The 15,344-nt window shown below is 49.2% G+C and overlaps 1 protein-coding gene across 2 annotated transcripts in view; it reads left to right on the forward strand.

Moving 5' to 3' along the window:
* The first annotated feature begins 10,673 nt into the window (after positions 1-10,673).
* LOC140455144 (uncharacterized) overlaps positions 10,674-15,344 on the forward strand; it is a 68,155-nt gene continuing 63,484 nt past the window's right edge. The window contains exons 1-2 of one of the 2 annotated variants that reach the window (XM_072549822.1): positions 10,674-10,806; positions 10,904-11,094. In XM_072549822.1, the coding sequence (XP_072405923.1) occupies positions 11,028-11,094 (67 nt within the window). In that variant the 5' untranslated portion in view covers positions 10,674-10,806; positions 10,904-11,027. Of the gene's footprint in view, positions 11,095-15,344 lie in introns of both variants that reach the window. The other variant, XM_072549823.1, reaches the window with a different exon arrangement.

Raw genomic sequence — 15,344 nt, forward strand, 5'->3', positions numbered from 1 at the left:
CACCTAACCCCGCCCCCACGCCGATCGCCAACACCACGCCTAACCCCGCCCCCACGCCGATATCCGACACCACACCTAATCCCGCCCCCACGCCGATCTCCGACACCACACCTAACCCCGCCCCCACGCCGATATCCGACACCACACCTAACCCCGCCCCCACGCCGATCTCCGACACCACACCTAACCCCGCCCCCACGCCGATCTCCGACACCACACCTAACCCCGCCCCCACGCCGATCTCCGACACCACACCTAACCCCGCCCCCACGCCGATCTCTGTCCGCATGCCTAACCCCGCCCCCCTGCCGATCACCGTCCGCACGCCTAACCCCGCCCCCACGCCGATTGCCGACACCACGCCTAACCCCGCCCCCACGCCGATATCCGACACCACACCTAATCCCGCCCCCACGCCGATCTCCGACACCACACCTAACCCCGCCCCCACGCCGATATCCGACACCACACCTAACCCCGCCCCCACGCCGATATCCGACACCACACCTAATCCCGCCCCCACGCCGATCTCCGACACCACACCTAACCCCGCCCCCACGCCGATATCCGACACCACACCTAACCCCGCCCCCACGCCGATCTCCGACACCACACCTAACCCCGCCCCCACGCCGATCTCCGACACCACACCTAACCCCGCCCCCACGCCGATATCCGACACCACACCTAACCCCGCCCCCACGCCGATCGCCAACACCACGCCTAACCCCGCCCCCACGCCGATATCCGACACCACACCTAATCCCGCCCCCACGCCGATATCCGACACCACACCTAACCCCGCCCCCACGCCGATCTCCGACACCACACCTAACCCCGCCCCCACGCCGATCTCCGACACCACACCTAACCCCGCCCCCACGCCGATATCCGACACCACACCTAACCCCGCCCCCACGCCGATCGCCAACACCACGCCTAACCCCGCCCCCACGCCGATATCCGACACCACACCTAATCCCGCCCCCACGCCGATCTCCGACACCACACCTAACCCCGCCCCCACGCCGATATCCGACACCACACCTAACCCCGCCCCCACGCCGATCTCCGACACCACACCTAACCCCGCCCCCACGCCGATATCCGACACCACGCCTAGCCCCGCCCCCACGCCGATCTCGGTCCGCAAGCCTAACCCCGCCCCCCCGCCGATCTCCGTCTGCACGCCTAACCCCGCCCCCACGCCGATGACCGACACCACGCCTAACCCCGCCCCCACGCCGATCTCCGACACCACACCTTAACCCCGCCCCCAAGCCGATCTCTGTCCGCATGCCTAACCCCGCCCCCCTGCCGATCACCGTCCGCACGCCTAACCCCGCCCCCACGCCGATTGCCGACACCACGCCTAACCCCGCCCCCACGCCGATCTCCGTCCGCACGCCTAACCCCGCCCCCCCCGCCGATCTCCGTCCGCACGCCTAACCCCGCCCCCAAGCCGATCGCTGAAACTAGAGCTAACTCCGCCCCCACGCCGATCTCCGGCGCCACACCTAAACCCCGCCCCCAAGCCGATCTCAGTCCGCATGCCTAACCCCGGCCCCAAGCCGAACTCCGTCCGCATGCCTAACCCCGCCCCCACACCGAACCCCGCCCACACGCCAAACTCCACCCCCACTCCCAGCTCCAGCCCCAACACCAGGTCCTAGGTCCCAGCTCTGCTGAGTTTTCACCATCCCTCCAGAACTCCCCCTCTCTGAGGATGAAAGATCAGTCCTCAGCAGAGGCCTCACCTTCATTCCCCTACGCTCTCGGATTAACAAGTTCAACACGCGGCGAGACATCAAACAATTCTTGCGCCGCCTTCGCCTCCGCGCCTACTTCTTCAACCAGGATTCTCGCCCACCCTCTGACGACCCCTTCTCCCGCCTCCAACACACCCCATCCCCCCCATGCTGGCCTCTTACCCGCCCTCGATCTCTTCATAGCCAACTGCTGCCGCGACATTAACCGCCTCAACCTCTCCACCCCTCTCACCCACTCCAACCTCTCACCCTCAGAACGTGCAGCCCTCCACTCCCTCCGTTACAACCCCAACCTCACTATCAAACCAGCAGACAAGGGAGGCGCGGTAGTAGTTTGGCGCACCGACGTTTACACCACTGAGGCTAAACACCAGCTCGAGGTCACCTCCTCCTACTGCCCCCTTGACCATGACCCCACCTCCCACCACTAAACCATCATCTCCCAGACCATCCATAACCTCATCACCTCAGGGGATCTCCCATCCACCGCCTCCAACCTCATAGTCCCACAACCCCGCACCGCTCGTTTCTACCTCCTGCCCAAAATCCAGAAACCCATTGTCTCAGCCTGCTCCTGCCCCACCGAACTCATCTCTGCATACCTCGACACGGTCCTGTCCCCCTTAGTCCAAGAACTCCCCACCTACATTCAGGACACTACCCACGCCCTCCACCTCCTCCATGATTTTCGCTTCCCTGGTCCCCAACGCCTTATCTTCACCATGGATATCCAGTCCCTGTACACCTCCATCCACCATCACGAAGAATTCAAAGCCCTCCGCTTCTTCCATTCCCGCCGTACCAACCAGTACCCTTCCATTGACATCCTCCTTCGACTGACTGAACTGGTCCTCACCCTGAACAACTTCTCCTTCCAATCCTCCCACTTCCTCCAAACCAAAGGAGTAGCCATGGGCACCCGCATGGGCCCCAGCTATGCCTGCCTCTTCATAGGATATGTGGAACAGTCCATCTTCCGCAGTTACACTGGCACCACACCCCACCTTTTTCGCCGCTACATTGATGACTGTATCGGCGCTGCCTCGTGCTCCCACGAGGAGGTTGAACAGTTCATCCACTTTACCAACACCTTCCACCCCGACCTCAAATTTACCTGGACCGTCTCAGACTCCTCCCTCCCCTTCTAGACCTCTCCATTTCTATCTCGGACAACCGAATCAACACGGACATTTACTATAAACCGACTGATTCCCACATCTACCTAGACTACATCTCCTCCCACCCTGCCCCCTGTAAAAACGCTATCCTATATTCCCAATTCCTTCGTCTCCGCCGCATCTGCTCCCAGGAGGACCAGTTCCAAAACCGAACAACCCAGATGACCTCCTTCTTCAAAGACCGCAATTTTTCCCCCTAGACGTGATTGACGATGCTCTCCACCGCATCTCCTCCACTTCCCACTCCTCCGACCTTGAGCCCTGCCCCTCCAATCGCCACCAGGACAGAACCTCACTGGTCCTCACCTACCACCCTACCAACCTCTATATACATCGTATCATCCGTCGTCAATTTCGCCACCTCCAAACGGACCCCACCACCAAGGATATATTTTCCTCCCCTCCTCTATCACCATTCCAAAAAGACCACTTCCCCCGTGACTCCCTTGTCAGGACCACACCCCCCACCAACCCAACCTCCACTCCCGGCACCTTCCCCTGCAACCGCAAGAAATGCAAAACGTGCGCCCACACCTCTCCCTCCTTACTTCCCTCCAAGGCCCCAAGGGATCCTTCCATATCCGCCACAAATTCACCTGCACCTCCACACACATCATTCACTGCATCCGCTGCACCCGATGTGACCTCCTCTATGTTGGGGAGACAGACCGCCTACTTGCGGAATGTTTCAGAGAACACCTCTGGGACACCCGGACCAACCAACCCAACCACCCTGTGGCTCAACACTTCAACTCCCCCTCCCACTCCACCAAGGACATGCAGGTCCTTGGACTCCTCCATCGCCAGACCATAGCAACACGACGGCTGGAGGAAGAGTGCCTCCTCTTCTGCCTAGGAACCCTCCAACCACAAGGGATGGACTCAGATTTCTCCAGTTTCCTCATTTCCCCTCCCCCCCAACCTTGTCTCAGTCAAATCCCTCGAACTCAGCACCACCTTCCTAACCTGCAATCTTCTTCCTGACCTCTCCGACCCACCCTCACTCCGGCCTATCACCCTCACCTTGATCTCCTTCCACCTATCGCATTTCCAACGCCCCTCCCCCAAGTTCCTCCTCCCTACCTTTTATCTTAGCCTGCTGGACACACTTTCCTCATTCCTGAAGAAGGGCTCATGCCCGAAACGTCGATTCTGCTGCCCCTTGGATGCTGCCCGACCTGTTGCGCTTTTCCAGCAACACATTTTTCAGCTCTGATCTCCAGTATCTGCAGTCCTCACCTTTTTCCTTCAGATTGGTGTGACAGGTCGGCGCAACATCGAGGGCTGAAGGGCCTGTACTGCGCTGTAATGTTCTATGTTCTATAACGGGCAACAGAAATGAAACAATTTGAATTATGATTAAAAGCAGAAAAGCAAAAAAGGAAAGCAAGAGAGAAGAGAGAGAACAAGAGAGAGAGGAAAGGAAGAAGGAGCGAGAAATTGGCATTTAGATTCGAGTTCAAAAATTCACTTCCTGACATAGTGAGAACTCATGTGGAAGAGCAGAGAGTTAAAACGGCTAGATTAGTTGTTGAAATGCCTGATGCTTATAATTTGGTCCATAAAGCAACGTTTGGCTTCCAAAATTAATTTCAATCCATAAGGAAAAAAACTGGGGAAAAGAGAAATCCTCAAGTGGAAAAGAAAGACAGAGCTTGGTGAAAATCATAAAGGATAACTTACCACAGGGTGAACAGGAAACCCTTGAAGAGGACAGAGATGTTAAAAGCTCCATTGTTTTCACTGCAGTAAATTAAAAATCACACACAACACCAGATTATAGTCCAACAGGTTTATTTGGAAGTACTAGCTTTTGGAGTGCCGCTCCTTCATCAGATGGTTGTGAAGTGATGCTCCGAAAGCTAGTGTTTCCAAATAAACCTGTTGGACTATAACCTGGTATTGTGTGACGTTTAACTTTGTACACCCCCATTCAAAACCGGCGCCTTCAAGTCACTACAATAAAATAGGCCACATGAAACCACAGTGTTGGTGGGTTAGGAAAAGCACTGGGAAGCCAGATGTAGGAGAACAGAGTAAGCCAGCGAATTTTGTTGGAGTGGTAACAGAAAACACAGTGGAGGCTAGAAAGCTGGACCAGAATGTACAAGCTGATGGGAGATTGGTTAAGGAGGAAGTGCCAGATCTTCTTAAACCATATGCCTGCAAAGGTAAAGTTTATTCGCATAGGCCAGGAGCAGCAGGCAAAGAGGTTACAATATTAAGAGACACAGGATCCTCTCAATCTGTGATGCTGAAAATTGAGGAGATATGTACACGTTGCCAGGAAAGGTACGAGTAATGGGAATTCACAGTGAGACAAGAAGCGCTCAATTAGAGTGAAGTTAGTGTCCAGAGAAGCGTGGGGAGATTGTGCTAGGAGTACTGGACAAACACTCAGCTCCATGAATACAATCTGCCCTTACTAATGATATAGCTGGTTCACAGGTAGGAGTGCTGCCCACTGTGGTTGAAAAGCCAGTGGAAACTCAGGCAACTGAGCAATTGCAGGACAAATTTCCTGGGATTTTTCCTGACTCTGTGGTAAATGAGATCACAAAGTCACCAGTTGAAACAGGAGAGATCAAAGAGTACAGATAAGAAAGTTGAAGTGGAATTAGCAGACACCCTGTTTGATCGGATGGTTGCGACAAAACAGGAGCAGCTGGATGACAATGCAGACATCTTTAGCCCAGATACACTAACTGAGTTACAGCAGAAAGATGAAAGCAGTTGTATCAAACGGCATACATGGAAAAACAATCCAAATGTATTCCTGAACATTACTATCTTAAAAATGATGTTTTAGTGAGGAAGTGGAGACCATCACATATTCAGCAGATGAAAACTGGACAGAAGATCATCAAATTGTATTAGCAGTTGGTTATAGAATGGAGGTGTAGCAAGTGGTGCATAAGCTACCCCTCGTGGCTCATTTAGAAGTGAGAAAAAAATCAAGCTAAAATACAAAAACATTTTTCCTGGCCTGGACTGCACAAGGTAGTAGTGGACTTTTGCCAGACATGTCATCCATGTCAGGTAATTGGAAAACCACAGGCAGTAATAAAACCTGCATCTTTAATAGGTATTCCTTTACAAGAGTCTTAATTGATTGCACAAGACCCCAACCTCAAACAAAAGGTGGGAATCTGTATTTGTTAACAATAATGGATGTGTTTCCAGACGGCATCCCATTATGCAATATCACAGCGAAAGGGTTGGAGAGGAGTTACTCAAATTCTTCACTAGATACGGACTACCCACAGAGATACAATCAGATCAAGGGTCAAACTTTACATCCAAATTATTCAAGGAAGTTATGGGCAGTTTAGGAACAAAACAATCTACACATACCATCCAGAATCTCAGGGAGCACTAGAAATGTGGCATTAGACATTAAAGACCATGGTGAGGGCTTACAGTCAATACTAGCCAGAAGACTGGGATAAGGGAATTCTGTTTGTACTTTTTGCGATCAGATATGCACCAAATGAATCGATCAAATTCAGTCTATTTGAATTAATTTTTGGGCATGAAGTGAGAGGACCATTAAAAAAAGAAATTGGCAAACCAGAATTCAGAGACCACATAGTCAGACAATGTGTCAAAGTTTAGCGAATGATTAAGTAGAGCTGGGGAGTTTGCTAGACAACGGGAAGCAGACAAAAAACATCAAAACTTCACAATTTTGTATCGAAGATCAGGCGTTAATATTACTTCCAATGATAGGTGAACCTTTAAAAGCAAGGTTTAGTGGACCTTATCAAGTCAAAAGGAAATTGAGTGAGGTGAACTATTTGATAAGGACTCCAGACAGAAAGAAATTTCACAGAACGTGTCATGTGAATATTCTTAAAAGGTACTTTGAAAGGGAAAAAAAGCCAAAGGAGACTGTGTGATTGGTGACAACACAGAGTGAAGAACCAAGTTCAGAGGAATCTGAATTGGACATTCCTTGTATTAAATTGGACGATGAGCAAGTTGTGAAAAATTGGGATAAATTATTGAGTTATTTTCCAGAGGAACATTGAAATGACCTGAAAGACTTATCACCATCACATGGGGAGATATGTGGAAATAAGCTGGGAAGTACTAACCTAATTGTGCATGATGTAGATATAGGAGATGCTGTTCTGATTAAGCAACATCCTTATGGACATAACTCTCTAAAGTTGGCAAAGGTTCAAAAGGAGATTGGATGCACACTCCAAGACAATATAATCAAAGTGAGTTATGGTGCCAAAACCAGGCGGGACCCAAAAGTTATGGACTATCGCAAAGTCAATGCAGTCACAAAAACCAATGCATGTCCGCTTCTGTGTTTGGAAGACTATGTTGAGAATGTGTGACAAGCGATTTATATTTCTAAGTTGGACTTGCTTATAGGATACTGACAGCTACCTTTGTCAGTAAGAACAAAGGCAATGTCTGCTTTGGTAATGCCAAATGGACTGTATTTGTTTAAAGTCATGCTATTTAGTATGAAAAGTGCACCAACCACGTTTCAATAAGGTCAATGCCAGATTACCCAGTTGTGTCCTATATATAGATGACCTGGTGATTTTAATCACATATGGAATGAATATCTGCCACATTTATCAGACTTGTTCGATCGACTTCGGAAGGTAGGTTTGGTGAGTTTGTGAATTTGCCAAAGCCCAAGTCACCTTCCTGGACCATGTTATTGGACATGGACAAATAGCCCCATGCAAAAACAAAGGTAATTGGGGAGTTTCCCATACCATCGACAAAAACAGCGGTACGATGGTTCCTGGGATTGGGTGGATTTTATCGAAAATTCCTACCAAACTTGAGCAGTGTGGCTGTTCACTGAATTGCTAAAGAAAGGCAAGTAGTTTCAGTGGACAGCTGACTGTCAGAAGGCATTTGACAGCCTCAAAGCTGTGTCAACCACTGCCCTGGTATGAGCCTAATTTATGCTAAGACATTCAAGGTGGCTATAGATGCGAGTGATCTGGGCATCAGTGCTGTGCTTTTACAGAAAGGTGACGAGATGATAGAAAGACCTAGCGGGTATTTCTCCAGGACATTGAACATTATTCAGCAGAAATATTCAACATTTGAAAAGGTCTCTCTGAGCTTGGTGTTGGTGTTACAACATTTCAATGTTTATGTTACCAGTAATGTATCTGAGACAATCATATATACTGATCCTAACGCATTGAAGTGTGTGGAGAAATTTAAGGACAAAAATGCCAGTCTGTTTAGATGGAGCTTGTTGTTACAGCCATTCAATTTGAAAACTGTGCCTGTGGCAGGATGAGAAAACGTGATTGCCGACACATTGTCAAGACTTGGATGAGAAACAGAAGTGTTCAGTGGCAGGAGTACAACAGACTGAAACAGAATGTAGTTGTGCATGTTTGCATGTTTATAGTCAGTGTAATGTATGTGCGTGTTATAGAGTACAAACATTTTAAGATTAAGGAGTTTTGAAATGAAGCCATCTTTGGATATGGATGGTTCTTTTTTTTAAGGGGGAGGAGTTATGATGATGCTGCTCGTTTAACAAGGTTATGGTGTCCTTGGCTTTTTTTCAGACAGGTCATAAAAGACACAGATGCTGGAAAGTCTACATTTGAAGGGCTTTAGGGCCAGTTTGATTATAGCTAACAGATACTGCCTCGAGCAAAAGGCAGATGTTTCCTCCTGTAAGATTTTTCCTCTTGTGCCAAGGGGTGTTTATGGGGATTGTTGCAAATATTTGACCAGCGTCATTAAGTTGGGATAATCTGTTGGGTTTTTGGATAGGTTAAGTTATACAGTATTCTGTTCTCTCTTGTTTGTGCTTCATTCGGTAATCTTGTAAATAAATTGTTTTGTTTAACCTAAGTGGTTTGACCAGCTGAATCCCTCCTCCAATATCCATGTTACACCTGCTCAAAACAACTAGCAAATTTAGAGTCGGGACCACTTTCTTGAAATATTTTGAGGGGGTCCATAACAGAATCTTAGATGACCATGAATCATCTGTCGGAAATACCCATCTGGTTCCCTAATGCCCCTTAGGGAAGGAAACTGCCATCCTCATCTGATAGGCATCCATGTGACTCCCAACCAACAGCAATGTGGTTGACTCTTAACTTTCCTCAGGGCAATTTGGATAGGCAATAAATGCTTGCTACCCTGCATTCTGTGAACGTGTAAGTATAAAAATTGCAATCGCTAATACCTATAACCTATTACTAGAGGAGAAGAATATAAAAGGTAGGATGACTATGCTTCAAATATACAGGGCAATGGCGAGACCAGATCTTGAATACTGTGTGCAGTTTGGTCTCCCTATTGAACACGCAAATGCATATAATGCAGTCCAGAAGAAGTTTACCAGACCAATACCTGATATAAGACCATAAGTGGTTTATATTAACAGGAAAGTATGGACAAGCTAAGTCTGTCTTCACTGGAGTTTAGAAAATTGGGGGATGACTTAATTAAAAAGTGTACATGATCCTCAATGATGTTGACGAGATATACATGCAAAGGATGTTCACAGAGATGGTCAGCTTAATGAGAAAGTGAGGATTGCAGATGCTGGAAAGTCAGAGTCGAGAAGTGCAGACGCTGGAAAAGCACAGCAGGCCAGGCAGCATCCGAGGAGCCGGAGAGTCGACGTTTCGGGCATGAGTCCTTCATCAGGAATGTGGGTCAGCAGTGTAACCGTCCAAAATTCAGGGATCAGCTTTGAGAGATGAGGACGTTTCTTTTTCCCTCAGAGAGACTTTGAAACTCCTAAGGAAATGTATCAGGTGGAGGGTGATGGATTGTTGGGAATTGGTTATGAGGGGACAAATGGGAATGTGGAAATTGGACTAGATGAGGGACAATGCAAATCTCACTGTTTATGTGTTTAAGGGAAATTCTGAAATTTTGCCGTGATGCCTGGAATTTGTTTTTTTTTCTCTCTCACCGTCAATGGTGGAGTAAAGCTGAATGCCCCCATTTCTACGTTGGAAAGTTGATATAGGAAACGATGTTTTGCATCCTCGAGGAAAGGGAGGACTCTATCTAAATCTCCTTCTCCGGACCCAACCCTGAATGTAAAGCCCCCTCCTGTCGCCAAGATTTATTTCATTTCTCCTTCCAGCCACATGCCAGGCTCACTGAAATCTCCGACAGTGCCCATAGGCAACTTCTACCAGTGTCGCCTTCCCCTCAGTATTCCTTATCTTCATCCATACGGATGTTTTGTTTACGTATTATTTACCATCTATGCCTCCAAACTATTTTATCTGCCTGTGTGGCTTGCAAGACAAAGCTTTTCACTCGGCACACGTGACAATCAATGCAATTCACTTCCCAAATTTTTGTGTTGTACTTATTTCATCTCATTCTAACAAAGTTCTTAGCTACCCTCCTTTCCTGCCTGCCTGTCCTTTCAAAAAGTCACAGAGCCCTGAATACATGTCTTTGTAAATGTTTCATGAATGATTATAATGTCAAAACCATGAACCTTTAGATTAGGTCCTTCGGCCCAACAAGTCCACACCGCTCCGCCGAAGCGCAACCCACCCATACCCCTACATTTACCCCTTACCTAACACTACGGGCAATTTAGCATGAATTAACATCTTTGGACTGTGAGAGGAAACCCACGCAGACACGGGGAGAATGTGCAAACTCCACACAGTCAGTCGCCTGAGGTGGGAATTGAACCCGGGTCCCTGTGAGGCAGCAGTGCTAACCACTGTGCCACCCACACGGTGCCATAAATTGTGCCATAAATTATTCTGTCTGCTTTGTGCATTCAAGAAATAGATCAGGGAAGAAACATGAGAACGGATAAGGGAAGGGAACAGAGAATGTAACTGCAAGGCAGAGTGCAAAAGCTTTAGTTAGTAAGTGAAAGAGGAAAGACTTAACGAGGAAGTCATTCGCTCAAGGCGTGTTTTCTGATGTTTAACTTCCTGTATATTTGGCCTGTGATCGTTGCAGCTTGTCGTTTGATTATTTCCATTTGAAGACTCAGCGGGGATTTCCTGCTCCCTCCCTCTACATTGCCACAGGATGGAGAACTAAATATGTTTTTTTAAAAAAGAAGTGTTTGCACTGAATTTAGATGGAGCGTGGATTCGAACTCCTTACTCTGCTCTTGATGCTCCACTCCCGGGTTCTGCAGACACAAGGTGGGTGACTGAGTTACTGGGGGGGAACAGAGTTCAAACGGTGTGGAGGAGCCTGGGCAAAGTTTTTTTTAAACACCAAGTCAAAGTCCAAGGTTTGTCTGGAAGTAACAGGGTTAAAATGGAGAGAGGACAGAGAGTGAAGCAGGGGGTGTGAGGCTTGCGGTCTGGGCTGAGGATTGGAGCCTGGAGCTCAGTTTTGACTTGGGGTCTGGATTCTCCACTGCTGCTGGGAGTGTCCGTTGCCTTCTGCGTCAAGGTACTGGGCCCTTTTGGTTTGGAGACCCGGGGTTTGAATGGCAACAACTGGCTAATAGTTTGTACACTCAGTCTAAACAAAGAAAAAAAAATCAGAAGATTTGAGAAAGTGAGGACTGCAGGTGCTGTAGGGATCAGAGTTGAAGAGCGTGGTGCTGGAAAAGCACAGCGTAGAACATAGAACAGTACAACAGATGTTGCGCCGACCCGTGAACTAATCTAAGCAGGTCGGGCAGCATCCAAGGAGCGGGACGATAGATGTTTCAGGCAAGAGCCCTTGATCAGGAATGAGGCTTGTGGGCCAAGGGAGCTGGGAGATAAGTGGGAGGGAGATGGGGTTAGGGGGAAGGTAGCTGAGAGGGCATTAGGTAGACGGAGGTGGGGCTGTGATGGTGATAGGTTGGAGAGGAGGGTGGAGCAGATAGGTGGGATGGAAGATGGACAGGTCACGAGAGCAGTGCCCAGTTGGAAGGTTGGATCTGGGATAAGGTGGGGCGAGAGGGAATGAGGAAACTGGTGAAATCCACATTGATGCCATGTGGTTAGAAGGTCCCAAAGCAGAAGGTGAGGTGTCCTTCCTCCTGGCATCAGATGGGGAAAGCCTAGGACCTGCATGTCATAGTCAGAGTGGGAGGGGGAGTTGAAATGTTTGGCGGTGGGGTTGGTTGGTGCAGATGTCCTGGAGATGTTCTCTGAAGCGCTCCGCAAGTAGGCGTCCTGCCTCCCCAATGTAGATTAGAATCCCTACAGTATGGCGATAGGCCCTTAGGCCCAAGAAGTTCACACCAACCCTCCGAAGAGTAACCCACCCAAACCCCCTACCCTATATTTACCCGTGACTAATGCACCTGACACTAAGGGCAATTTAGCACGGACAATCCACCTGAATCTACACATGTTTAGATTGTGGGAGGAAACCGGAGCACCCAGAGGAAACCAACACAGACATGGGGAGAATGTGCAAACTCCACACACACAGTCATCCAAGGCAGGAATTGAACCTGTGTCCCTGGTGCTGTGAAGCAGCAGTGCTAACCACTGTGCTGCCCAACATGCCAACTTGTAGATGAGACCTCATCAGGAGCAACAGAACAGTAAATGACATGGGTGGAAGTGCATCTGATGGATGTGGAAGGCTCCTTTCGGGCCTTGACGGAGGTGAGGGGGGAGGTGTGAGCATAGGTTTTGCAATTCCTGTGGTGGCAGGGGAAGGTGCCGGGAGATGAGGGTGAGTTGTTGGGGGGCATGGACCTGTCAAGGGATTCGCGAAGGGAATAGTTAAAAATCACACAACGCCAGGTTATAGACAAACCGGTTTGTTTGGAAGCACTAGCTTTCGGAGCGCTGCTCCTTCATCAGGTGGTTGTGAAGCAGGACCTACCATAAGACAGAAATATATCAGCAAAAGATTACAGTGTCGTGCAAGTAAAATGATATTTAACAAACCTAGATTGTTGTTAAGTCTTTCATCTTTTAGAATGGGTTACAGGTTTCGGTTCATTAATATGTAAATCCCAGAACTTCCTTTAAGTCACATTCTCAAGACAACAAGGCTTTATTTAAAAAAAAGTGACATCTCAGCTCAGACAATGCCTTAAAGGTGTAAGGCCAGAGTCTGTCTGTATCCCAATTTCGAGTCAGGCTAGTTCTATTTCCAAAGTGGAATTTACAAAATATTATATGGATTGACTGACTGGCTGCATTGACTGCCTATAGGTTGTGCATTTTCTGAGCAAAATAAAATGTATCTGCAAATATAATTCTGCAAGTCCAAATTCACCCCATAGACTTAGGTATGCGTGTGTGAGAGAGAGAGAGAGTGTGTGTGTGCATGTGAGAGAGTGTGTGCATGCTTGGTAAAGTGTGTGTGTGTGTGTGTGTGTGTGTCTCAGACAGAGAGAGAGAGAGAGAGAGAGAGAGAGAGTATAGTGCAGCAGGGTCACCTGCAGTGTGACATGAACTCAAGGACCCGATCGAGACCATCCCCATGGATACCGAACTTGGTTATCAGCCTCTGCTCGGCCACTTTGCATTGTTGCCTGTCCCAAAGTCCACCTTGGAGGATGATCACCCGAAGACCCAAGACCAAGTATCCCTGACTGCAGAGGTGTTCCCTGACTAGGAGTGAACATCCCTGTCTGGTGATTGTTGTGCGGTATCTGTTCATCTATTGTCATCGTGTCTGCTTGGTCTCACCAACGTATTGTGTCTCGGGGCAAACTTAGCTGGGGCATGTAAGATAGACAACACTGGCTGAGTCACCTGAGTACCTGCCGTGTGTATGCTCAGTGCTGTACCCATGTGGTATCTGTGTCGACACTCTGACAAGTCTTGCAGTGGTTGCCATGACAGGATTGTATGGTATTGTGGTCGATGTTATCCTGAAGGCTGGTCAGTTTGCTGCGAACAATGATCTGTTTCAGGTTTGTGTGACTGAGGGTGGTGTTGTCTGAAGAGCGAGTCTGGTGTGCAATGCTGAAAATACTTTGATTATTGCTCTTTGTAAAAGAAGTGGTGATCCTTTGTGGCCAAGGCAAACAGCAGGGCCATCAACAACATTTGTCAGGGGGGGGTGCAACTGCCACACCTCCTACTGCTCCTGTACCTCCTTGGGCCTTACTGCCTTTCTGCCATTTAACAAATGTAGCTCAGGGTGAAACATCACATCGACCCCCCCTCCCCCCCCCCCCACTTCCCCAGGCCCTTCACGAGATCTCAAACCTGTGGGGGTTGAACTAAAGGGAAAAGAACTATTGAAAAGGAAGGCTTGAGGCTGGGAAGTGAAGAGGTGGATGTTTGCCTCGATCCCCGCCATCCCAGACAAGGCACCATTACTCAGGCTCAGGAGATCCCGGAAATGTTGAAAGCCACAGTGGTGAAGAAGTGGTAGCCCCTCCTGAAAACCCCTGCCTCTGCCCCATTAGGGAGGAGGATCGGAATCCAAATCTGCCACGTCAGTCCCTCCTCAGGTGACTGGGCTGGCCACCTTGGAGACTGAGCTAGGCAAGGCTGCCGAGACCTGTCCCACACCTCGAAGACTTTGACCTTACTGCGGACTGCGGTGGGGAGAGTCAACCTGAGGGGTCCCTTATTGGTGGTACGGGAGGAGCAGGCCAGGCTCCCTCCCAGACTTTGTGCCTGTCATCTCTGACCTGACCGGGGATCTTTTCCCTGACATGGAGGGTGACCTGATCCTGGGTGGGGAGCAGGCTTCCAGTCCACTGTAAACCAGTGGGCCCAATGTTTTAATCAAATATCAGAAGTCCCTACAGAGGATCTTCCTGCTGCCTTGAGTGCGGTCAAGGCAGGGGTATGTTTGACCGGTGGCCTCAGGCCACCCTACATTCTGTGGAGGACGACAAAGACGACAAACCAGAAGAGGACTGATCATTGGTCATGAATACCACAGAATTAGACAAGGTCCTTGGGGATGGGATTCCCCTTGACTTGGTCACCGATAGAGAATCAGGTTGGTGTTGGACCAGTGAGATCCCTTACTGCTGCTGAACCTCATTGTTTGGTGGACTTGCGTCGTCCTGGGAGTGGACAGGAACACGCTGCAGCATTCTCGGGGAGTGGGGAGGGAGTTGTAGGAGCTTTAAAACCTCCCCCCCCCCCCGACCGGGGACAAAGACTCAGGACGAAGGTAGGATTCAGGCAAGAGATAGGAGAGGGCAGGCAGTCTCCCCCTCTTCCCCAGGCCCTTCACAAGATTTCAAACTTGTAGGGGTTCAACTGAAGGGAAGAACTAGTCAATGAAGTAAGAGGGCCAAAGACCTTCACCCAGTCTGACCTCAACATGACAACACAACTTTTCTGTTAATCTTTGGCTCAGATCAGATGAGAGATCAATGACACACTCTGATCGTTGCAGTGAAATCCAGCATTTTCAATCATTTTATGCTACGATAATCAGACAGTGTGGTCGCTGTGTCCTTTCCCCTCAATCCATATACACAATCTTGTGAAACACCTAATCAATGATGGGCAGTCAT

The sequence above is a fragment of the Chiloscyllium punctatum genome, chromosome 30 (genome assembly GCF_047496795.1).
Source record: "Chiloscyllium punctatum isolate Juve2018m chromosome 30, sChiPun1.3, whole genome shotgun sequence".
Lineage (NCBI taxonomy): Eukaryota > Metazoa > Chordata > Chondrichthyes > Orectolobiformes > Hemiscylliidae > Chiloscyllium > Chiloscyllium punctatum.